General features: G+C 44.1%; 1 protein-coding gene across 1 annotated transcript in view; it reads left to right on the top strand.

Moving 5' to 3' along the window:
• LOC120732849 overlaps positions 1–24,732 on the top strand; it is a 77,388-nt gene that overhangs the window by 25,496 nt on the left and 27,160 nt on the right. The window contains exons 5-6 of the mRNA XM_040030715.1: positions 13,156–13,196; positions 13,451–13,724. Coding sequence (XP_039886649.1) covers positions 13,156–13,196; positions 13,451–13,724 — 315 coding nt within the window. The remainder of the gene's footprint in view (positions 1–13,155; positions 13,197–13,450; positions 13,725–24,732) is intronic.

The raw sequence follows: 24,732 nt of genomic DNA on the forward strand, positions 1-24,732 counted from the left end.
CCAGGCTGGACGACTGTAATTCATTATTATCAGGATGTCCTAAAACTCCCTGAAAAGCCTTCAGTTAATCCAAAAAATAGAAAGAGAGAGCAGATTTCTCCTCTATTGCCTTCCCTTCATTGGCTTCCTGTTAAATCCAGAATTGAATTCAAAATTCTGCTCCTCACATACAAGGTCTTAAATACCCATATGGAAAAGATATATATAAATCTTATAAAGTTTGTATCTGTCTTTTGTGAAACCTGTATGAAAAGCATACAAGAGGAAAAACAGATACATAAATAAATAAATTACATAAATGAAACTTGTATCTTTTGGATACTTACTAAAACAATATATGAAAGTAATGAGAAAGTGGCTACTTTCATGAGTAAATCATATAAGCCTTATATGATTCACTATATGAAGTAGGCCACATCTTATGCAAGTCTTTTATAAGTTATTGCTATTTCTTTTCCATAAGGGTAATCAGGCCCCATCTTATCTTAATGACCTTGTAGTGCCATATCACCCTATAAGAGCACTTCGCTCTAGCACTGCAGGCTTACTTGTTGTTCCTAGAGTATTTAAAAGTAGAATGGGAGGCAGAGCCTTCAGTTTTCAGGCCCCTCTTCTGTGGAACCAGCTTCCAGTTTGGATTCGGGAGACAGACACTATCTCTACTTTTAAGATTAGGCTTAAAGCTTTCCTTTGTGAGTGTGTTTCCGTATGAGCTTACCTGCGATAGCTTCTGGACACTTATAGATCATTAGGACTAAAGTGTTCTTAACAGAAACAGCAACATTTTTATAGTTACCTTATCTTCAGCGCTCCGTGTGTCTGTGGCCTACAAACAGCTGAAGCCTGATTACAGTGTCTGGGCACCAAACAGCCTCAATAGCCTGGAAAAGTGCTAACCGCTAGGCTAACAAGCAACAAGATGCCTTCCCTCTCCACAGATTACTACCACAGCCTCCTGCAGAAGATTGCAGTACTGGAGACAAAGATTAATTGCTTTTTAAGTAAACATGGAGGTAAATGGACTGTGTGGAAATGAAACAACCTTGCCTTTGATTCAAAACAATGGTGATGAGCAAGCTAGTTCAAAGCTAAAGAGCACAGATAACATGACCAAGAAAGAAGACTCTGTGCATTATAATAAATCCTCAAGTGATAATCCCCCCTCAGACTGTCTTGGTGCAAAACCAAGACATAAATCATGTCTCCTGGAATGGGGAGGACGTATCACAGGCAGAGGACAGTGAGCTGAAATCTCTGAAACCGACTGGCCTTCACTTCCTACAAGACAGAGAAGCTCTTCTACCCCTGTATACGGGACGAAACAGGACTGGACAACCGTGAATAGGAAGGTTAACAACAAACCTCCAAAACAACTGAATGTGAAACTGCAGAACAGATTTGCTCCACTATCAAAGGACCCTGGATATATATATCGGACAACCATCCATCTAAAAGTAGCAAAGTAAGGACTGAAAATCTGTTGAAAAGTAAAAGGCCACATGAAAAGCTAAAGGCTAGGCCTGAAACTCTGATTGTGGGTGACTCTGCCGTAAAGGATGTACAAAGGATGTGCAGTAAGAACACTAAAGTCCTCTGCTTCCCTAAGGATATGGTCAACAACCGGAAGGAGAGAATTCTTCAAATTGCAGATGAATATCCAACTGTGACAAACATTGTTCTGCATACAGGGCAAACAATGTATTCAAACAACAATCGGAGGTTCTGAAACGGGACTTTACTGGATTATTAAATACTGTAAACTCTCTCAATGCAGCTGTATTCATCAGTGGACCTGTACCGCCCGTCAGAGGAGGAGACGAGAGATTTACTAGGTTGTTTGCACTTAATAAATGGCTTATATCAGCATGTACTGACCACTCAGTCTATTTTATGAGTAAAGATGGCGCCAGTGTGTACGGCAGGCCGTCCTTGTCTCTGTTGTCGATCTCTCTTTCTTGATATTTGTTTATTATTTGTTATGTTTCTGACACTATGCCACCCAGATGGTTATGCATTAATCACCTATGACCGGGATACTCTGTTAAATCTTCGTTTCCTCCCCTATGCTGGGTTGGATCAAGGCTGGAATTTGGGAGATGCTACCTTTCCACGTATCATGTCTTCTACTGGTTCATACGGTTCCCCTCTCTGTTCCCCGCCTAAGAAGCGATATAGGAAGCGGGGCAAATGGAGTGGGTTTCAGGTTCGCTTAAAGGCTTACCTTAAAGCATCAGCTGCAGCTAATTCCCTCACCACCGCGGGGATTATACGACTTCCATCCGCTCGGGATCCATCACCCTTCAGGCTGCTCAACCATCGCTGGATCTGTCCGGTTGGTAAACAAGCCTGTCCGGTTTCTCTGGTAGTCTCTCTGCCTGTTCATGTTTGGATTGGGTCCCCCAGTGATGGTGTACGGCACAGGCATTTAAGCCAGCTAAGACGTGCTTCCAGCAGAGATAAGATGCCGATCTCTCGGATGGCTTTATTAAACGCAAGATCGCTGGTGAATAAAACCTTCATCTTAAATGACCTCTTCCTCACCTCTCGGCTTGATGCTCTGTTATTGACTGAAACTTGGATTCGTCCTGGTGAGTCCTCTTCTTTTTTCAGAGCTACTACCTCTGACTTCTTAGGTTCATTTTAATTAAGTTATGACCAAGCTCTTATCACTGGAGATTTTAACATACATATTTGTTGTGATGACACAATTGACTCTTTTAACCTTACACAGTGGGTCAGGGAACCAACTCATTTTAAAGGCCATACCTTGGATTTGGTCCTCTCATATGCTTTGGATATTTGTACTATGGACATTGATAATGCTGGTATTTCTGACCATTTTTTGGTCATGTTTGATGTTGAGCTATGTGTAATTGATTTAAATTCTAAAGGCTGCCATCGCCCTGTACGTATCATTAACTCTGAGACTGTGGCTAACTTTATTACGACCTATCTAAACGTTGCCTTTTTTGATCCAGACTTCACTGATAGTCTGGATGGTAAAATCTAGCTTCTTTCACCTCAGGCAGCTGGCAAAAATAAAACCAATTCTTTCACGGCAGCACTTTGAGACAGTGATCCACGCCTTTGTTAGCACTCGGCTGGATTACTGTAATGCACTTTATATAGGGGTCAGTGCATTATATATTAGTCACCTACAGAGGGTGCAAAATGCCGCAGCTCGTCTTTTAACTGGCACTCGAAAGTTTGAGCACATTTCCCCTGTTTTAGCTTCACTTCACTGGCTGCCCATTTCTTTTAGGATTCATTTTAAAATTCTTTTATTTACTTTCAAAGCTCTCCATGGCCTCGCCCCATCTTATCTCTCTGAGCTGCTACAGCCTTATACACCCACCCGCTCTCTCAGGTCAGCTGATCAGCTGCTCCTGAAGATACCCAGGACTGGGCGTAAACTTAGAGGAGATCGTGCTTTTGCTGTAGCAGCTCCCAAACTGTGGAATGAGCTTCCTTTAGAGATTAGACAGGCCACTTCTTTACCTGTTTTTAAGTCACTCTTGAAAACCCACCTCTTTACTTTGGCCTTTGACACCACGTGAGATGTTGGTTTTTATATTTATTTTTATTTTATTTTAGTTGTTTTTAGGTGACTCGATGCTGTTTTATCTTGTTTTGTTTTAACATAGGGCTGTTTTAATTTTAATTTTATGTCTTATGTGATTTATTTATTTAATTTGCTGTTTAACTTACTTTCTGTACAGCACTTTGTTCCTGTGCTGGGTATTTTAAAGTGCTTTATAAATAAAATTGGATTGGATTGGATTGATACAAACTGTTACACACCTCCCTTGGTTGATGATTTTGCCAACGCTATGCTATCCACCTGTTGTTCCATCTTAGATACTGTGACCCCTATAAAGTTGAAACGTCCCAGAACTTCTCATCTACCATGGCTAAATGACACTATACGAGCCTTACGTCGTGCCTGCCGTCAATCTGAAAGGAGGTGGAAAAAAGACAGGCTTCAGATATCCTATGACATTCTTTGTAGGAGCCGCTTTCTCTACCAGAACTCCGTAAACGCAGCTAAAGCAGCTTTCCTATCAGACATTATTGAGACTAATAGCCATAACCCCTGAATGTTATTCAAAATTTTTAATTCAGTGATAAATCCCTGTCCGGACTCTTCGAGCTCGGCCTCTCAGGCTCTCTGTGAGCAATTTCTCAATCATTTTAGTGGAAAATTTTTATTACTGAAGGCTTCACACTCTCACTCTCTTGTGCTGAATCCTGTTCCGGTTTTAGGATGCATGTCCACCTTTTCTCACTTTGAGCTGTTATCACTCCCCACTCTTAAGGGAATAATTGAACAACTGAGAAACTCAAATTCTGTGCACGATATCCTTCCATCCCAAATTATCAAGGAAGGTTTGAGGAAATTGGGCCTTGCATTTTATTCTTAATGAATTTATCACTGTTTGTGGGCTGTGTCCCGACTGCCTTTAAACATGCGGTAGTGCACCCTGTTCTTAAAAAAAGTAATTTTGATCAGAAAGATCCTGCCAATTATAGGCCAATCTCGAAGCTTCCGTTTTTATCAAAAATTTTAGAAAAAGCCGTCTTTCTCCAAATACAGGCTTACTTAGTTGCAAATAATATCACTGACAAATACCAGTCTGGCTTTAAGCCACACCATAGCACTGAAATGGCACTGCTAAGAGTCTATAATGATCTTCTTGTATTTGCTGACTCTGGTCGCCCTGCCGATTTAGTTTTATTGGATCTGTCTTCAGACTTTGACATGGTTGATCATAATATACTCTTGAGGAGGCTAGAGCATGTTGTAGGCATCAAGGGTTCTGCCCTTAACTGGTTTAATTCTTACCTCACTTACCTCACATTATTGTAATTCTCTGTACTGTGGTCTCCAAGCCTTCTCTCTTTGAAGGCTGCAACTCGTTCAGAATGCTGCGGCTCGCCTTCTTACTGGAACTAGAAAATTTGACCCTATTACTCCGGCTCTTGTTGATCTACACTGGTTATCAGTCAAATATCGCATTGAGTTTAAAATCTTGCTACTCACTTTTAAAATCCTGAATAACATTGCGCCCAGCTACCTTACTGACCTCCTCAATTTGTACACTCCTTGTTGTGTATTAAGATCATTAGGTCAATTACTCCTGGCCCAACCTAAGTTTAGACTGAAGACCAGAGGCGATCGTGCTTTTGCTTCAGCTGCACCCAACCTTTGGAATAGCCTCCCTGCTTCTATTCGAGCCTTGGACTCTATCCAATCCTTTAAATCAAGATTAAAAGCATATCTATTTGACTTGGCTTTCCTGACCAGTTAATACCCTTTTAAATCTTTTAAATTTTAAACTTTTAAATTTTTTATTAGATTTTATTAAATGTATTATTTTTTTATTAATTTTACTGCTGTTTTTGTCTTCTTAGCATATTTTGTATTTATCTAACTCTCCTGGTCTGTTAGTGCCTCTATCCTGTCTATGCTAGTGCCCGATTTGTACCCTGTTATTGACTTATGTTGACTCTCCATATTACTGTGAAGCACTTTGGTGTGCCTTCGGGTTTTTAAATGTGCTATATAAATAAAATTGTATTGTAATGTATTGTATTTTATCAACAATTTTAATATTTTCTGGGAACACAGGCATCTGTTTAAAGCAAATGGATTTAATTTTAACAAGTCAGGGGTGAAACTGTTCACCTTCAACTTGTTTTATTCCATATGTCATCCATCTGTGCTTGGTGCCAAGGCTGAGATAAAAGAGGAATTATCTCAAAAGAGGAACAAACAGTACTCCAAGAACAGACAAAGCCCAGCAGAAACCTCATCTGCCCCCAAGCCGGAAGAGCTTTAGAAAGGAGAGACATCAGAGTCAAGAAGAGGGGTCCCTATTTGCCACCAACTCTCTCAACAACACCAACGACCAGGACCAGGGACCACGACCTTCCCCAGTCCCCCAAACCCCTGACCTGCCATCACCCTCCTCCTCCCTTTGCCCCTCCTTCCCACACTTGAAATTCACTGAGGAGATGATGGAGAGGGTCAATGCTGGGCTCAGATTTACCCCCCGGCCCACTCCCTTTTTTTCCCCCACCAGAGCAGCCAAAGGTTCGCCATCAAGCACCGCCCTCAACAGAGCAATCAAAGTTACATTGCCCAGCCTCGCCCCCCTTAGTTCCTCCTTACCACCTTCATGCTCTGTCTCCGCAGTCTGATGTGTGATGTGTGGAGGGTCCAGGCTGCGAGGATTATGGCAGTGGTGACTTTTCCCAGGAGAAGCTGGGACCCTGTTTACTAGAAGGTTTTAAAATTTCTGTACTTTTAGGTGACAGAAGGAGACATGTGGCCTGGTCAAAACACAGAGAGCTGCACTCTAAAAGATCTTTAAATATAGTAAACATAGCTTGTGTGCCACAGACTGCTCCCAAACACGAGGGGGCAAATAATACCTCTAAAACACTTAAGTTGGCTTTATTAAACGTTAGATCTTTAGCTGGGAAAACATTTTTAATTAATGATTTAATCACTGAGCACAGCCTTGATTTTATGTTTTTAACTGAAACTTGGTTGGACCAAAGTAATAGTGGAGCTGTTCTCATCGAGACGACCCCTCCTAACTACAGTTTTATCAGTGAGGCCAGGGTGAGCAGGAGAGGAGGAGGGGTCGCTGTCTTATTTAATGAATCATTTCAATGTAAGCAGCTATCTCCTGGAAGTTTTCAGTCTTTTGAATATGTGGCTTTACAGCTGAAGGCCCTATCCAAAGTTGTGTTTCTCAATGTTTACAGGCCTCTCAAATACTGCACAGACTTTTTTAATGATCTCAGTGAACTGCTGTCTGTGATCTGTGTTGATTTCGACTGTGTAATTATTGTTGGGGATTTTAGCATCCATGTGGACAACCCTGAAGACAAAGTGACTAAAGACCTGAGTAACACTCTGGGCAACTTTGGGCTGACTCAGCAGAGACCACACATAATAGAGGACACACTCTTGACCTACTGATGTCCAAGGGCCTGAGCATTTCAAAGGTTACTTGTGTCTGTTACAGTGATCACAAAACGGTGCATAACTGAATACAGTAGTGAGATTTTTAACCAGGTCTTCCCATTAACACCTGACCTGTCCAGAGGTTCAGTCAATGAGCTCGTCAATAGCTTCAATGCTAAAATGTTAAATGTAATGGACACTATTGCTCCCATTAAGGTGAAGGTTATCTCTGGAAGGAAAAAGTCTCACTGGTGAAAAATTAAAAAAGAGAGTGTAGGAAAGCTGAGCGCAGATGGAGAAAAACAAACCTCCAGCTTCATTATGACATCTATAAAGAGAAACTTCACAATTATAATTTAGGGCGATTCACCTTGTAATCGGAAGGTTGCCGGTTCGAGCCCCGGCTTGGACAGTCTCGGTCGTTGTGTCCTTGGGCGAGACACTTCACCCATTGCCTACTGGTAGTGGTCAGAGGACCCGGTGGCGCCAGTGTCCGGCAGCCTCGCCTCTGTCAGTGCGCCCCAAGGTGGCTGTGGCTACAATGTAGCTTGCCATCACCAGTGTGTGAATGTGTGTGTGAATGGGTGGATGACTGGATGTGTAAAGCGCTTTGGGGTCCTTAGGGACTAGTAAAGCGCTATACAAATACAGGCCATTTACCATTTACAACTGAGGAGGGCAAGGAGGTCCTACTTCTCTGACATCATCACCAAAAACAGTCATAATGCTCAGATTTTATTTTCTACAGTTGAATTCAATTCAATTCAATTCAATTTTATTTATATAGCGCCAAATCACAACAAAAGTTGCCTCAAGGCGCTTCATAGATCCAGAGAAAAACCCAACAACCATATGACCCCCTATGAGCAAGCACTTTGGCGACAGTGGGAAGGAAAAACTCCCTTTTAACAGGAAGAAACCTCTGGCAGAACCAGGCTCAAGGAGGGGCGGGGCCATCTGCTGCGACCAGTTGGGGTGAGAGAAGGAAGACAGGATAAAGACATGCTGTGGAAGAGAGACAGAGGTTAATAACAGATATGATTCAATGCAGAGAGTCTGTTAACACATAGTGAGTCAGACAGGTGACTGGAAAGGAAAAACTCAATCCATCATGGGAATCCCCGGCAGCCTACGTCTATTGCAGCATAACTAAGGGAGGATCCAGGGTCACCGGGTCCAGCCCTAACTATATGCTTTAGCAAAAACGAAAGTTTGAAGCCTTTTCTTATAAGTAGAGATAGTGTCCGTCTCCTGAATCCAAACTGGAAGCTGGTTCCACAGAAGAGGGGCCTGAAAACTGAAGGCTCTGCCTCCCATTCTACTTTTAAATACTCTAGGAACAACAAGTAAGCCTGCAGTGTGAGAGCGAAGTGCTCTAATAGGGTGATATGGTACTACAAGGTCATTAAGATAAGATGGGGCCTGATTATTTAAGACCTTGTATGTGAGGAGCAGGATTTTGAATTCAATTCTGGATTAGGGCTGGGCTATATCATACTGTTCACGGTAATACCGGTGTAATGTTGGGCAACGATCGGAAAATGAAATATCGCAATAGAATATGGGTAAAATGCGCATGCGCAGTGCCTTTGTTTACATACACACATGGCGGCGACGCAGAATGAGAAGAGCAAACGTGGATCGTTAAATGAAACGGATGAGCCAGAATTGGTTTGTAAAAATGCTGCAACTTCAGTGGTGTGGAACTGGTTTGGCTTTCATCTGTCAGATACACAACAAAGCACTATTTTTGGTAGAGCATGCTAGCGGGCCGTCGTTATTACCGTGTTTTTTTGAAAAATACGGCACACTTAAAATCAATCCTTTGATTTTTCTGAAAATCGACAGTGCCCCTTATAATCCCATGTGCCTTATGTATGAATTCTGGTTGTGTTTACTGACCTCGAAACGATTTTATGTGGTACACGGCGCACGAAAATCTGCCAAATGTTTCAGTACGACTTTGCTAAGCTACAAACCCGCACCGCTTGATGGATTGTCGGAGCATTACGGCTATCTTTGCCCCCTCACATATACTAATGTGCCACAAACAGGACTTTAATATCACCAACCATTCCCATGTTATTGCGGTGTATCCATATAAATGGCCCACCTTGTATACATCTAAAAACCAAAAACCAGGCGAGAAATTTGGGTGTAGTGATGGATGCAGACCTAAACTTAAATTAAGACAATAACAAAATCAGCTTACTATCGCCTCAAGAATATTTCAAGGATAAAAGATCTGATGTCTCAACAGGACCTGGAAAAACTACTCCATGCATTCATCTTTAGTAGGCTTGATTACTGTAACAGCATCTTTACAGGTCTACCTAAAAAATCAGTCAGCCAACGGACACGGAGAAGCTGCATTCAGCTTTTATGCTCCATATATCTGGAATAAACTCCCAGAAAGCCTCAGATCAGCTGAAACACTCAGTTTATTTAAATCCAGTTGAAGACTCACTTATTCTCAGCTGCATTTGAATAAAACACCAAATCCACACTTTTAAGCTTAACCACTTAAGCCCCACGCCCCCGGTACCGCGGGCAAAAAGGAGAAGATCACATGGGGTGAGAAATATAAGTCCAGACATGTGTGGTATCCACAGATACCTCTAAATCTCAGCTAAAATGTCATATAAACCATTTCTACAACCACCAAACATACCAAAACAAGCTGTGATTAAACGAGCAGTTACATAAATGCGCAGAAGACCGCTAAACAAACAAAACCAAACAAGAAATTCTTCAAACTTCATGTAACCGGCTAAAGATAGGCTGGTTAGCTCCCAGGGCTATTACTGACTCCAAACACCAAGTTTCACCACGCTCTGACCAAAATTCATTGAATGAGCCGCAAAAGAAGACCACAAAAACACATAGCGGTGCAAATGCGCTAAGACAGAAATGGGCTTACCGTCCCGATTTCTTCCGTTATTTTCGCCGGTAGCCACTAGCCACTGGCATGGTGTCCAACTGCGTGCCAGAATTGGACATTTTTGTACAACGTCTGGATATTCATGTATTGACAGCGCTGAAATTTTTCGCTGTTTCACTTTAGAAACATAAACCTTTGCACAGATTATGTTTATAAGTTGGCTACTGAATTTCTGGAATGGAATTTGAACTGAGGCATATTTTTTAAAGGGTTATATGCTAAAAATAAAAAATAGGCGAGGATAAAATCTACTTACTTTTTCTGTGTTCCTGTCTCAGTAACTTTGACACAGTAATATCTGCTTTAATATTTACACCTCTGATGAAATTTCACAAGTGTTGGTTTTATTTTGATACCAAGATTGTAAGGACAGAGTTTGTAATTGCACAGAAATAATCAATTAAATTTGGGCATTACATTTTCGAGCAGAAAGCTCAGAAACACCCTTGGGGCTTAAGAGGTTAAATTTCAAATTTTAACTACTGATTTTATTTACTGTCCTGATTTTATCTACTGTTCAACTTTAAATCATGCTTTTTATTTGTTTTTGTTTTTTAATATCTCTGTAAAGCACTTTGAATCACCTTGTTGAATGGTGCTATATAAATAAACCTGCCTTGCCTTTTTGCTAAAGCATATAGTTAGGGCTGGACCAGATGACCCTGAATCCTCCCTTATTTATGCTGCAATAGACGCAGGCTGCCGGGGGATTCCCATGATGCATTTAGTTTTTCCTTTCCAGTCACCTTTCTCACTCACTATGTGTTAATAGACCTCTCTGCATTGAATCATATCTGTTATTAATCTCTTTCTCTCTTCCACAGCATGTCTCTATCCTGTTTTCCTTCTCTCACCCCAACCGGTCACAGCAGATGGCCACCCCTCCTTGAGCCTGGTTCTGCTGGAGGTTTCTTCCTGTTAAAAGGGAGTTTTTCCTTCCCACTGTCGCCAAAGTGCTTGCTCATAGGGGGTCATATGATTGTTGGGTTTTTCTCTGTATCTATTATTGTATGATCTACTGTACAATATAAAGTGCTTTGAGGCAACTGTTGTTGTGATTTGGCGCTATATAAATAAAACTTAATTGAATTTTCCTCACACTGCCATGGACATTTCAATTCTGGGTTCTAAACCAAACGGTGAACTAATGGCAATCTGGTGGGAAATGAATTGCATGATGTTACATTAAGTTTTCCAGAGAATCAGCAGCTTCTTGCCCCTGCCGGAGTAGCAGCTCAGCCCCCTGTTCAGCTCTGTTCTGCCAGGGGTCTCCATAACTGCTTATCCTGCATCTGCTGCTGGATGCCTGGGTGTGCCAACCCGGCACCCCGCAGCACCCATGCCGCTTCACGTCATGTCAGCTGGAGGGCCCAAGGAGCCCGTACACCCTTATGCCTCGTCAGCTAGAGGGCCCGAAGAGCCCGTCCACCCTCATACCTCGTCTGGTCCTGCCAAGCCACGTCCACGCCCAGTGCCCGCCAAGCCACGTCCACGTCCTGGTCCACGACTGCAACGTCACCGGTCACCTTCCAGGCCATCAGCTGGACTTCTTGGCTGTCATGGGCGGCCACGTCCAGCAGCTCAACCCGGGCGGCCACTTTCTAGGCCATCTGCTGGACATCATTGGTGTCGTGGACGGCCTCCTGAACTCTGTTACCGCCGTCTTCCTCACGGCTAGCCTCCAGACCTGCTCAGCTGGCGCCGCTGCCCTCCATGCGGCTGGCCTCCTGAACTGTTTTGTTTTGGACTCTTGTGCTGTCGACCTCCGGGTCGACCTCCAGAACCAAGTGGTTTTGGACTCTTGTGCTGTTGACCTCTGGGTCGACCTCCAGAACTGCCTTATTTTGAACCTTGTACCTTGTACCTTCGAAGTTATGTTTTCTTGACAATGTTGCTTGAAGGTCAGGGGCAGTACCCTGGACTGGCAGACCATCTTTAAGAAAGGGAAACAGAGGGGAATCACACTCCTTGGCCTTCCTTGAAATGTCTATGCCAGGTTGCTGGAAAGAAGAGTCCATCTGTTAGTCAAACCTCGGATACAGGAGGAACAATGCGGTTTTTCTTCTGGTCGTTTAACACTGGATCAGCTCTTTATCCTCTCAAGGATACTTGAGGGGCATGGGAGTTTGCCCAACTAGTCTACATGTGTTTTGTGAACTTGGAGAAGGCATTTGACCGTTTCCCTCAGGGTTTCCTGTGGGGGGTGCTCCGGTAGTATGGGATGTCTGGCCCATTGCTACGGGCTGTTCAATCATTGTACAAGCGTTGCAAAAGCTTGGTCCGCATAGCCGACAGTAAATCGGATTCGTTACTGGTGGGTGATGGGCTCCTCCAGGACTGTCCTTTGTCACCGATTCTGATAATAATTTTTATGGACAGGATTTCTAGGTGTAGCCAAGTGGCGGAAGGCTTTCACTTGAGTGGTCTTAAAATCTCATCTCTGCTTTTTGGGGATGATGTGGTATGTGGAATATGTATATGTGAAATGAGAATCAGCACCTCCAAATCTGAGGCCATGGTCCTCAGCTGGAAAAGCGTGGGGTGCCCAATCTGTGTCAGGGATATGTTCCTACCCCAAGTGGAAGAGTTTAAGTATCTCAGGGTCTTGTTCACAAATGTGGCTGTGGCTCAGGTGGTAGTGCTGATCAGCTACTGTTTGGAAGATTGGTGGTTTGATTCCTGGCTCCTCCAGTCTGCATGCCAAATATCCTTGTGCAAGATACTAACCCTTAATTGCCCTCCGTTCATCAGAGTGTGAATGTGCATGAATGCTTATTAGTTGCACTTGAGTTTAGAAATGCTTGTATGAGTGGGTGTGAATGGGTGAATGAGGCATGTTGTATACAGCGCTTTGAGTACTCTGGGAGAGTAGAAAAGTGCTATATAAGAATCAGTCCATTTACCATTTACATATTGACGGGAGAAGGGAGCGAGAGGTCGACAGACGGATTGGTGCTGCAGCTACAGTGATGGGGACGCTGTACCAGTCTGTTGTGGTGAAGAGAGAACTGAGTGTAAAATTGAAGCCCACAATTTAACGGTCGATCTACGTCCCTACCCTCACCTATGGATATGAGCTGTGGGTAGTGACCGAAAGAACGAGATCGCGGATACAAGCAGTGGAAATGGGCTTCTGCTAAAGAGTGGCTGGCCTCTCCCTTTGAGATGGGGTGAGAAGATGGATGGATGGCTTTTATTAAACACTTATTTCCATTTCTGCTATTTTCTCTTTTCTCAGACAAACATCTGGATGAACATCTGGTTGCACTCATCGACAAAGTGAGTAACGTCTCATCTGTCTGCAGAGTTCAGCTTTGATTCAAAGAGATGCAGTTTTAAAATCATAATTTCATCATTTAAATTAAACAATTGCCACAGAAATGTTTTTAGATTTAATAGCAAACTTTTGATTAATGAAAAGTTTTGTGATTATGACATTCAAACTTTGAAACAGCTAAAAAAAAACATAAATCTTTAATTTTCTCAGTGAGGAAGCATTTTTTCTTTATGAATGTTTGCTTTGAATTTTCCAGGTTGCTACAATGGCAGCTGTTAAAGATCTGCTTGTAGAAACACTGGAGGATTTGAGTGAACAGGATCTCGTGAAATTCAAGACGTTCCTGCAGTTCACTCGTTTTCAGAAGAGTCTTCCACAAATTGAACTGACTGATGACAGAAGAGAAATAGTGAATGATATGATTGATAAACTTGGTCAGCAGTCTGTGGAGGTGATCAGGGAGGTTTTAACAGACACGAAGAGAATTGATCTGGTGCAGAGGCTGTCAGAGAGCAGCTCACGACTCAAAGGTAAGAGAAAATAATCTTTCAGAGTCTCTGTAATAATGTCACATAATATTACAAACTCAAACTGAAAACAAGATGAGAGGAATTAAATCAGAGAAACTCACAACAAGGACTGTATAATATAAACTTTATTATCTTAAAATTAAAGAATTTGTTTTCTTTGAAGGTTTTTGGGAAAATCTACGCTGCGGTGAAAATCGACTAGTTATTGCTGGTGCTGCTGTTTTTTGTTTATATATGTTTGTCAATATGAGCTCACAATGAGCTCACAATGAGCTCACCCGAAACTCTGGCTGATTGGGACCCACACCCAGTTTCACACCTTGGCTCAGGCGATTAGAGGATCATCAGGGGGTCCTTTTGTCCCTCTGTGGGGGGATACTCCCACTAGGTTTAAATCTGGGACTCCCCACCATTTGACCTTTGAACTGAAGAAGCTTCTCGGATGAGAGGTGAAATGTCTTCAAGGAACTTAAAGAAGTCCAGACGCTTTTCTTTGCAATCTCTGTTGACCATCGAGGGAACAGTTTACCCAGCCCAGAATAGGGTTACCGAGGCCCCGCCCTGGAGCCAGGACCGGGGAGGGTGCTCGAGGGCGAGCGTCTGGTAGCCGGGCCTTAGTCCATGGGGCCCGGCCAGGCACAGCCTGAAAAGGGGACATGGGCCCATCCTCCCGCAGACCCACCACCTGCGGAAGGCGCCGTAGGGGTCGGGTGCATTGTGTGCCACCAGGAGTGGAGGCCCTGGCGGACTGATCCCCGACTACCAAGACTGGCAGTTGGGACATGGAATGTCACCTCTCTGGTGGGGAAGGAGCCTGAGTTAATGTGTGAGGTTGAGAGGTACCGGCTTTCCTTCTCTTGCTCTTGACGAAGGCGGTCACACTTTTCTCCTCTCCTCCTCTCCCTTAGCTTCCCTGCTTAGCCTCTTGTGTCCTTGTCTAGTCTCGTGTTTTTTGTATTACTTTTCCCTGGAACACTCTCTAACAGTCTGTTCTCTAAAACCTAAAAGAGAATTATGGATTCGATCAACTGGTCCCTGAATGCAACTGACACCCCTTTCTCAACGAGAAGTCTGGGCTTGGGTGAGCCTGAGTGCTGAAGATATCTACCTATTCGGAACCATGATAACAGGGTTCTTGCTGATCAGAGCTGGCTTGGCCCTGACTTATCGAAGAATTAAGAAAGCGGAACCGGGTGTTCAAACCCCCACAAGGCTGCCCCCTGGGATTGAAACATTGGGACGAGGCGTGAGTTTCTCAAAATGGGCATATTGAGTGCAGCATGATAAGATCTTGGAGAAGCTTACGGCTGCCCTGAATACTCAGAATAAGACCTCTGAGTGCAAACTGGATTGCATCTTGGAGGGGCTCACTCAGAATAACACCTCTGAGTGCAAATTGATCACATCTCACATCTTGGAGAAGCTCCCTGCGGTCGTGAGTTCTCAGAATGGGCCCTTTGAGCACAAGAATGACAACATCACGGAGCATAAGCAGGGCTCGCAAAATCGCTAGCCCGACGTCCCGGGGCTAGCGATTTTTCCAGTCGGGCTACCAAAATCTATCTCTGCCCTGCCCATCGGGGTATCATAGGAAGGAAAAATGTATGTCAATGCTTTTGCATTCTTTCGGAAATGTAGCTGGGTAATTATGTAATTGGCATCGGTGAGCCACTGTCAATATGTGACATATTGAAATCGCCTTTGAATTTGCACTTGTTTTTTGCTTTCACTTTGCAATTGTGCGAACTGTTTTATAGAGAGCGACAGTGCTGATTGGTGAGTGACGATAATTTGCACACCAGTTCCTCTGACATCGTCTTATCAATCGTTAGCTTACTATGCAAACATGACAAGTGAAATCTCCTGCAGCAAGCTTAAACATGTGAGAGGTTGATCGCGCAGAGAATCACTGAGCGTTATGTGAGTGCGTGTGTAAAAGCAGCAGGATATATATTTTAGTTCTGCTGAGCCAAATAAGACAGGTCAGGGTGAAGAAGTGACAGCCAAAGAAAAGCTTACCAGGAGTCCGAACTGGAAAAGAAGTGCGTATTCTCGGAAAAGTGGTTGCAGGAGGTGAGCTGGCTTCAAACAAATGATGAACGCACATAGATTTGGTGCAGAATGTGCCGTGAAAATCCCACTCTAGCGGACAAAAACAGTGCCTTTTATATGGACGCAAACGCGCATTGCAACTTCTTATCTGGTGCGCATCTTTTATTTTGACAGCGAATGCCGGGCGTGTTGTTGGTTTTCCCTCGATCGACAAGTGCCTTTGTTACTGGGACCAGTAATTTTAAGAAAGGCCCCCTTTAGAACCCATGAGAAATGCAAGAAATGCAATATTGTTCTCTCTGCAATATCTTTCCCGGAACAAACACCAATTGCAAATAACATACTAAATATAAACCTGAAAAATCTGTTTAGAACAGCGTACTATGTTGCAAAGAGTGAACTACCACTGGCACAATTTAGCAGTCTTTGCAAACTTCAAAAAGCAAATGGCCTAGAGCTTGGTTCCACTTGCCTCTTACCTGTGACATCAGTGGAAATTTCAAATTCAGGATCTGACACAGACTGATTCATGTTCTACACAGTTCTTACAAGTTCATTACTAGGTTCAGTTAGAACCAAGTATTTGAGTTGATGATTGTAATTTTTATACAATGTTGTAATTTGTGTTTCAACAATTTTTTGATTAATGTTTTGTTTCCGTTGTAACAAACAAAACAAAACAGGAAACAAAACATCAATCAAAAAATTGCTCTCTTTTTTATTCAGGCTACTTAAATTTATTTTGGGCTACCAAAAACTGAAGAGTCCCTGCCCGAAGGGCTACCAGGGATTTTGAAATTTTGCGAGCCCTGGTAAGTTTGATAACATCATGGAGAAGCTCACGGCTCTCCAATGGGAGATTGAGAGACCAGTGTCGGACTGTTAGAACAGCTTTGAAATTCATATGAGTTATTCGCACTAAAGTAAAAACCACCATCACTTCATGCGGATACCCCTTAGGCGCCAGCTGCGGTCTCAAGGCTGGAGCTGAACAACAACACCCTGATACGGACTGTGTTTAGACTGTTCTTCCCATTCTATGCAAGGCCACCTGGGTTCGCTGGAAGACTGTTTAATTAGCCTGGCAGGGCATAGGACACTCTCTCAGCTGAACTCTGGACACGCACACACATATACATACACTTATACGCACTCACTCATCCCCCCTCCCTTTCCAAATGCCTTCGATGCTTGTTCCCTCCTGGAGAACACAGCGGGTCTGGGCCCGCGTTGGAATAATAGCGCAGGGCGGGATGGCTGCTGTGTTTGCTTTGGATTACTCCTCACCTCCTACCCAACCCCGTTGCTTGTCATGTGCTCCATAATGTTGTGCTGTGGACATTTATGTGCTCTCTGTGCAGAGGAGTTTTTTTGTTTCCTGTTCTCATGCTGTCCTACCATAGGAGCCCAGCATGAGTAGAGGTCTCTCTTTTTTCTCTTGTACTTTCCCATTGTAGTGTACATTTCAGTGTTTTTCTGTAACGCTACCAATCTCCGACCTGTATCCCCATGTGATGTCTGTGTTGCGTGTGTAAGGTCGGGGGGGGGTCCCATTTCACTGCAGGGCAACCTGCATGTGGCGAATAAAGCCTTGCTTGCTTGATTGATTGATTGAGATATAGTCGGACTCACCTCTACGCATGGCTTGGGCTCTGGAACCAATCTCCTGGAGAGGGGCTTGACTCTGTCTCAGTCTGGAGTTGCCCCTATTGAGAGGAGGCGGGCTGGGGTGGGTATCTTGGTATCCCCTCGGCTTGCTGCCGGTACGTTGGGGATATTTCCGGTAGATGAGAGGGTTTGTTTCCTGCGTCTTAGGGTCGGGGAACGGGTCCTGGCTGTCATCTGCGCTTATGCACCTAGTGGCAGTTCAGAGTCCCCAGCCTTCTTAGAGTCCCTGGGTGGGGTGCTGGAAGGTGCTCCACCTGGAGACCCTGTTATCCTACTGGGAGACTTCAATGCTCACGTGGGTAACGACAGCGAGACCTGGAGGGGCGTGATTGGGAGGAACGGCCTCCCTGATCTGAACCCAAGTGGTGTTTTGTTATTGGACTTCTGTGCAAATCACAGTTTGGCCATAACAAACATCTTGTTCGAACATAAGAGTGTCCATAAGTGCACGTGGCACCGGGACGCTCTAGGCCGCAGGTTGATGATCGATTTTGTAATCGTATCACCAGACCTGCGACCATATGTTCTGGAAACTCGGGTAAAGAGAGGCCAACTGATCACCACCTGGTGGCGAGTTGGATCAGGTGGCGGGGGAGGATGCTGGACAGACCTGGTGCACATGAACGCGTAGTGAGGGTGTGCTGGGAACCCCTAGCAGAGGCCCCAGTCCGCGAGATCTTCAACGCACACCTCCGGCAGAGCTTCAACAGCATTCCGAGGGAGACTGGGGACATTGAGTCCGAATGGACCATGTTCAGCATCTCCATTGCCAAAGCTGCTGCATTGAGCTGTGGCTGCAAGGTGGTTGGTGCCTGTCATGGTGGTAATCCCCGAACCAAATGGTGGACACCAGAGTTGAAGGGAGCCACCAGGCTGAAGGAGGAGTCCTATCAGAATTGGTTAGCCTGTGGGACTTCCTTTGATTTTTCTGAAAATCGACAGTGCCCCTTATAATCCCGTGTGCCTTATGTATGAATTCTGGTTGTGTTTACTGACCTCGAAACGATTTTATGTGGTACACGGTGCTCGAAAATCTGTCAAATGTTTCAGTACAACTTTGCTAAGCTACGAACCCGCACCACTTGATGGATTGTCGGAGCATTATGGCCACCGTAGACAGGAGCCTCGCGGAGTGATACGTACTGTGCTTCAACATAATATTACCGTATTGTGTGTGTGTATAACCTCTTTTTAAGTTTTGTGGATATTATACATGGTTGTGCTGAGGATATGTTGGCCAATTTCCACTGGAAATGCCCTTTGGTTAAACTGTCAGCAAGGAATTTGCATTTGCACTGTTAAAATTTTATATAACTTTAATGCAAAAAATTATATCATCAGTTATAGCATTATCGCAAATTTTCAAATGTATATCGTGATAAATATTTTTGGTCATACCGCCCTGCTCTTTTTCGGACTGCCTCGAAGCGATTCTGGCAAACCGTCAGGCGTCTCAGGAGGGGAAAGCAGTGCTTTACCTGCACTGTGTATAGTGCTGGCGGAGCGCTGCTGACTTCGACTGAGAAAATTGTCGGGCGGTGGAAGGAATACTTCGAGGACCTCCTTAATCCCACTGACACGTCTTCCAAGGAGGAAGCAGAGTCTGGGGATGATGGAGATGACCCGCCAATTTCCGGGGGCGAGGTCAATGAGGCAGTTGAACAACTCCTTGGTGGCAGAGCCCCTGGTGTGGATGAGGTTCACCCCGAGTTCCTGAAGGCTCAGGACGTTGTAGGGCTGTCCTGGTTGACATGCCTCTACAATGTTGCGTGGAGATCAGGGGCAGTACCCCTGGACTGGCAGACCGGGTGGTGGTTCCCATCTTTAAGAAGGGGGACCAGAGGGTGTGTTCAAACTACAGGGGGAATCACACTCCTCAGCCTCCCCGGGAAAGTCTATGCCAGGGTGCTGGAAAGGAGAGTTCGTCCGCTAGTTGAACCTCAGATACAGGAGGAACAATGCGGTTTTCGTCCTGGTCGCGGAACGCTGGACCAGCTCTTTATCCTCTCAAGGATACTTGAGGGTGCATAGGAGTTTGCCCAACCAGTCTACATGTGTTTTGTGGACTTGGAGAAGGCAATTGACCGTGTCCCTCGGGGTGTCCTGTGGGAGGTCCTGCGGGAGTATGGGGTGTCTGGCCCATTGCCACGGGCCATTCGATCCCTGTACAACCGTTGCAAGAGCTTGATTCGCATTGCGAAGTTTCTTCCGACCGCTGCATGTGGAGAATTGATCCAGGTCTGTTTCCCCCCCCCAAAAGAAACACAACTGAGACATTTTCATTATTATCATGAGTACTTAAACTACCCATTTCTCTCTCTCTGGTCAGAAATACCAACTTATGTCATGTGTATAAGTGTAAGCATGTCTTCATTGCGTTTTTATGTATTCATGTTAATGTTCAGTGAGTGTAAGCTGCTTTCTTCATTGCCTCTGTATGTTATAATCAGGTTTAATTCATGCATCTTTTCACTGAGCTGTGGATCTCACTTCTGATTCTTTCCAAAAAGAATTTCACATGTAACAATTTGTGTATGTGTGTTTTCTATTTTTGTTTACCTCTTTGTTGTGATCTGGTGGACATCTCTAAACCATCATGAGTTCAGGCTTCAAATTCAACCCAATTATACCCTATAGTCTCGCACTCGAACTCCTCTGGGCTTCACCTTCTCACTGGTCCCTGTGCTCTTCTCACAGTGTCCTTTGTTGTCTTGAAATCTCCAGCAAACACAATCTGTTTCTTCTCTGTTTCTTTTCAGTATTTTCCTTTTAGATTAAGTCCCAGCCTGGCAAAATATCACATTCAGTGCCTTTAAACAGTTATGTCACACTGTTCTTACCAGCCTCCAGTTCACTGTGCATGTTTTCATCACGTGGTTTCTTCTTCTCTGTTGATCCTTTCAGTCATCTCTGTCAAGATTAATCCAAGCATGGAAAATCTGAAAATCAGTGTCCAGTGCTTTCCCACAGTTCATTATCCCACTGTTCAACTGCCCAGCCTGTAATTCACAGTACATGTTGCATCGCGTGCTTTTCTTCCATGTTGCTGCTGGTATCGTCAGTGTGGTTTCAGTTGCACTGCCTTTTGCCTGCTGTTAATTCTTCAAGTCCACGATGTTCTGTCGGTCTTCATCAGGAGATTAACTGTCCTTTGAGCTTCTTCTCAGGATCGGGACAAAGTGGGAGGTCAAGCTGTAAAATTTTCCTCCCAATTCTGTTAATCTATGGTTTTGCCGCTGTACTCAAAATTCCAGATTGAGAGAAGTCCACCTGTATTGACACACTAAAGCATACAATTTAATATCATCTTCATTTCTTTTCTTAAAACCTCCATTTGCTTCATCTGCCTAGAGTCTGTTTCCCTCTCTGGGTGCTCACTTATCACAGTGAGTCTCCTTTTATGGGCATGCAAAGTTCCTGTCACACAGACCATTTCCTGTCACCCATACAGCTGCTCAGAACCATATTTTCTGTTTCGATCTCTCCTGTTTTTTGCAGGCTAATCAAACTCTTGTTTTACTAAGTCTTGATCTAAAAACAATGCACCCTTATTTCACGCACACACACTTTTAAATATACTAAATTCTTTGCATTTGTCAGCATTCACATCACAGTCACTCTACTATGACCCTCTTTTGTTAATATTACGTATTTATTATTTGGTACGAACCACACAGAATCATTCAAGTCCAGTACTCACCACAACATTCACACAGTTAAAATCCCTCAAAATACGCTTTCCTAACAGTCTTTTAGACATGCCTTTCATAATCAGAAAGAGCAAGTCAAAAAAAAAAAAACAATTGAAACCTCTATTAATTCTCACAGCACACACAAGAAATTGAAAAAATAAAACACACCAGCAATTATTGCTGGAGAGAGGTTACTACTGAAAGTAATATGTTAGTCTTAAGTATATACAATGCACTCAATATATTTATATATCTACATCCAAACTCAGTCAATTACTATACGTCCACTACAGCAACTCAAAACTTTATTTATAGCCCTCTAATAAACATAAATGGCGTCTTAAACACACATTCAACAATGTTTGCAGCAGTATTTGTAAAACCAACTGTGGTTTAAACAGTTCACTGCTTACTAATTTGCATTTTCACACACACCATTTAAATAGCAGCACACAGTCAGTGCATTGCTGACTTGACACACAGCCTCCTCTCTCACCAAACTCTCTTATTTTATATTACAAAGACGTCTTATAATTATAACTGCACAGATTTTAGGCCTTTTAACACCTACCGAATTTCGACAAATTTAACACAACGGTCCAACCGATAAATTCCCTGAGTTTTTTGCGACCAATTAACCAGTCTCGGTCCCGGACCGTGGCCCGATTTCTATTTCCTAAATAAATTTATAAGCGTTAACCAACCCAAACTTTGCCTGAAGCTCTATTTTTGGCATTTCACAGTCAAGGCTTTCCCCGAAGTTTTAAGTTAAGGTTTCACGCCCGAAACCCAGTTTCTACTGCCCAAAAACTGCATGATATCATCCCGGACGACAAACTGGTGGATACCAGTAGCTATTTTTAACCAAGGTCCCAAGTCATTGGCAGGTGCCACCTGGGATAACCTCACGCCGGAGGACCCTTTCCCACATCTGGAAAAGGGAGGGGGTTCCCACCCCTGAACTTGGTGCAGTCCTAGGAGCCCCGCTCCCATCCTAAGATACTTTAATTACTTTGAAAACACCCCATAAAATCACACCAGCAATTCTATTGAATTCCAAGCCCGGCTTTATATTCAATTGAGACTTTACTGTCACAAACACTTCACCAATTACCTATTAAACTAAATTCGCTCAGCAGTCCAACTGCTTTAAATCCTCATCAGCGGTCCAACCACATTAAATACTCTTTAGCGGCCCAACCGCATTAAATCCTTTTTAGCAGCCCAACTGCTTTAAATCCTTTTTAGCAGCCCAACTGCTTTAAATCCTCAGTACTGTCATGAGATTTTCACCAAAATCAAAACAGACATTTACCGGCAATTTTTACTGAATAGACATTTAATTTTATCATCCAATTCAGCACACTTCGGATAAAATCAACAGGCCTGTGCCTACCTCTTTTATAAAGGCACCTGTCCCCTCAGTTCAATTGCCGGGTCACGCCTGCCTGTCCGACCACCACGGACCACCGAATTTCTCCGTCTACACCTCCAACTCTCTCCCTCCTCAACCACCGGACGAAGCCCCCAAATGTTAAGGTTCAGAAATTGAGGAAGGAGAGTAAAAACAACCATGGTCCAGAAGAGCTTGGTCAAACAATTGATTTTAATGAAATACATGCATGGGGGGACCAGCGCCGTACGCAGACAGCGCTGATCTCCGACTAATCAAAGCATAAGCAGATATTTTATACCATCAGGGTTAACGCCCCCTCATGCATCATCAGATACAATATATGCATACGTCAAATCAAAACCACAGTGACTTTTAACACAGTTTGAAAAGAACATTATCTCTATCTTCATGGCAGATGTTTCCTGTCAACCTTTTGACTGCCGCTTCTCCGAAACCACAGACCATGCTTTGCAGTGAGATAGCACTTCTGCACGCCCGCAGTTAAAAGCAAACATGATATGTCACGACCTCACTTGGCACTCTGTGTCACCTCTCACCTACTAACGCTCGCAGTCAAACAGAGGCCACTCTCAAATGTGTCAGCAGTTTACTAAACCTATATATGTAGTATATTGAATAAATGTTTTAATCAAGAACCTCTACTAAAAGCTTAATAAAAGAATATAAAAGTATAAAAGATAATAATGAACAACCTGGTTATTCAAATAGCATCATCCAAACAGCTCCTCAGAATAACCTGCTCTTAGACTCTGCTTTTGGTTTCACTTCTGCAAAAGGCACACTCTGCAAACCTGCAATTTCCTGTCACTCTGACTTTGCACAGAGTGTACTCAGAATCAACCGAATCAGCACATACACACTTAAGATTATAACAAGCATTCAAAAGCATTTAAGATTATAGATTCAACTCAACAGTTTAAAGTGGTTATAACTGCACCTGTAATAAAGGCTAATTGGGTGCCAATATGTTTAAACATCTGAATGCAATATCAATGCTGTAGATTATATTATTAATGCAATGGTAATGATGATGATTATTAACAATAGCAGCAAAATAATTTCCCTGATCTCCACACTGGCAATAAGTCGGACTCGTTCCCGGTGGGTCATGGGCTCTGCTAGGGCTGCCCTTTGTCACCGATTCTGTTCATAATTTTTATGGACAGGATTTCTAGGCGCAGCCAAGTGGCGGAGGGCTTTCACTTCGGTGGTCTCAGAATCTCATCTCTCCTTTTTGCGGATGATATGGTTCTGTTGGCTTCATTGAGTGATGGCCTCCAGCTCGCACTGGAACGGTTCGCAGCCGAGTGTGAAGCAGCGGAAATGAGGATCAGCACCTCCAAATCTGAGGCCATGGTTCTCAGCCGGACAAGGGTGGAGTGCCCACTCCGGGTCGGGGATGAGTACCTGCCCCAAGTGGAGGAGTTCAAGTATCTCGGGGTCTTGTTCGCGAGTGATATGAGAAGGGAGCCAGAGATCGACAGACGGATTGGTGCTGCGGCCGCAGTGATGCAGACGCTGCACCGGTCCATCGTGGTGAAGAGGGAGCTGAATGTAAAAGCGAAGCTCTCAATTTACCGGTCAATCTACGGCCCTACCCTCACCTATGGCCACGAGCTGTGGGTAGTGACCGAAAGAACGAGATCGCGGATACAAGCGGCGGAGCTTCCTCCAAAGGGTGGCTGGCCTCTCCCTTAGAGATAAGGTGAGAAGTTCGGCCATCCGGGAGGGGCTCAGAATAGAGCCGCTGCTGCTCCACATCGAAAGGAGCCAGCTGAGGTGGTTCGGGCATCTGACAAGGATGCCTCATGGGCGCCTCCTGGGTGTCCCACCGGGAGGAGGCCCCGGGGCAGACCCAGGACACGCTGGAGAGATTATATCTCTCGGATGGCCTGGGAACGCCTTGGTGTTCCCCCAGATACGCTGGAGGAGGTGGCTGGGGAGAGGCAGGTCTAGGCTTCTCTGCTTAGGCTGCTGCCCCCGCAACCCGGCCCCGGATAAAGCGGAAGAAGATCAATGGATGGTTACAGGTGGGTCTACAACAGTCAGCAAAACAAGTCATAAAAAGAATACGTTGATTCTTTATCAAGAGCATCCGAGGACACACACCCTAACGTTCACATAGAAAGGTACTCCCCCCTAACTGTACCTCTATAGTTTCCACCTTTTTCTTTACAAC

This window comes from Simochromis diagramma, unplaced genomic scaffold (genome assembly GCF_900408965.1).
Source record: "Simochromis diagramma unplaced genomic scaffold, fSimDia1.1 OVJJ01000361.1, whole genome shotgun sequence".
Taxonomy (NCBI): domain Eukaryota; kingdom Metazoa; phylum Chordata; class Actinopteri; order Cichliformes; family Cichlidae; genus Simochromis; species Simochromis diagramma.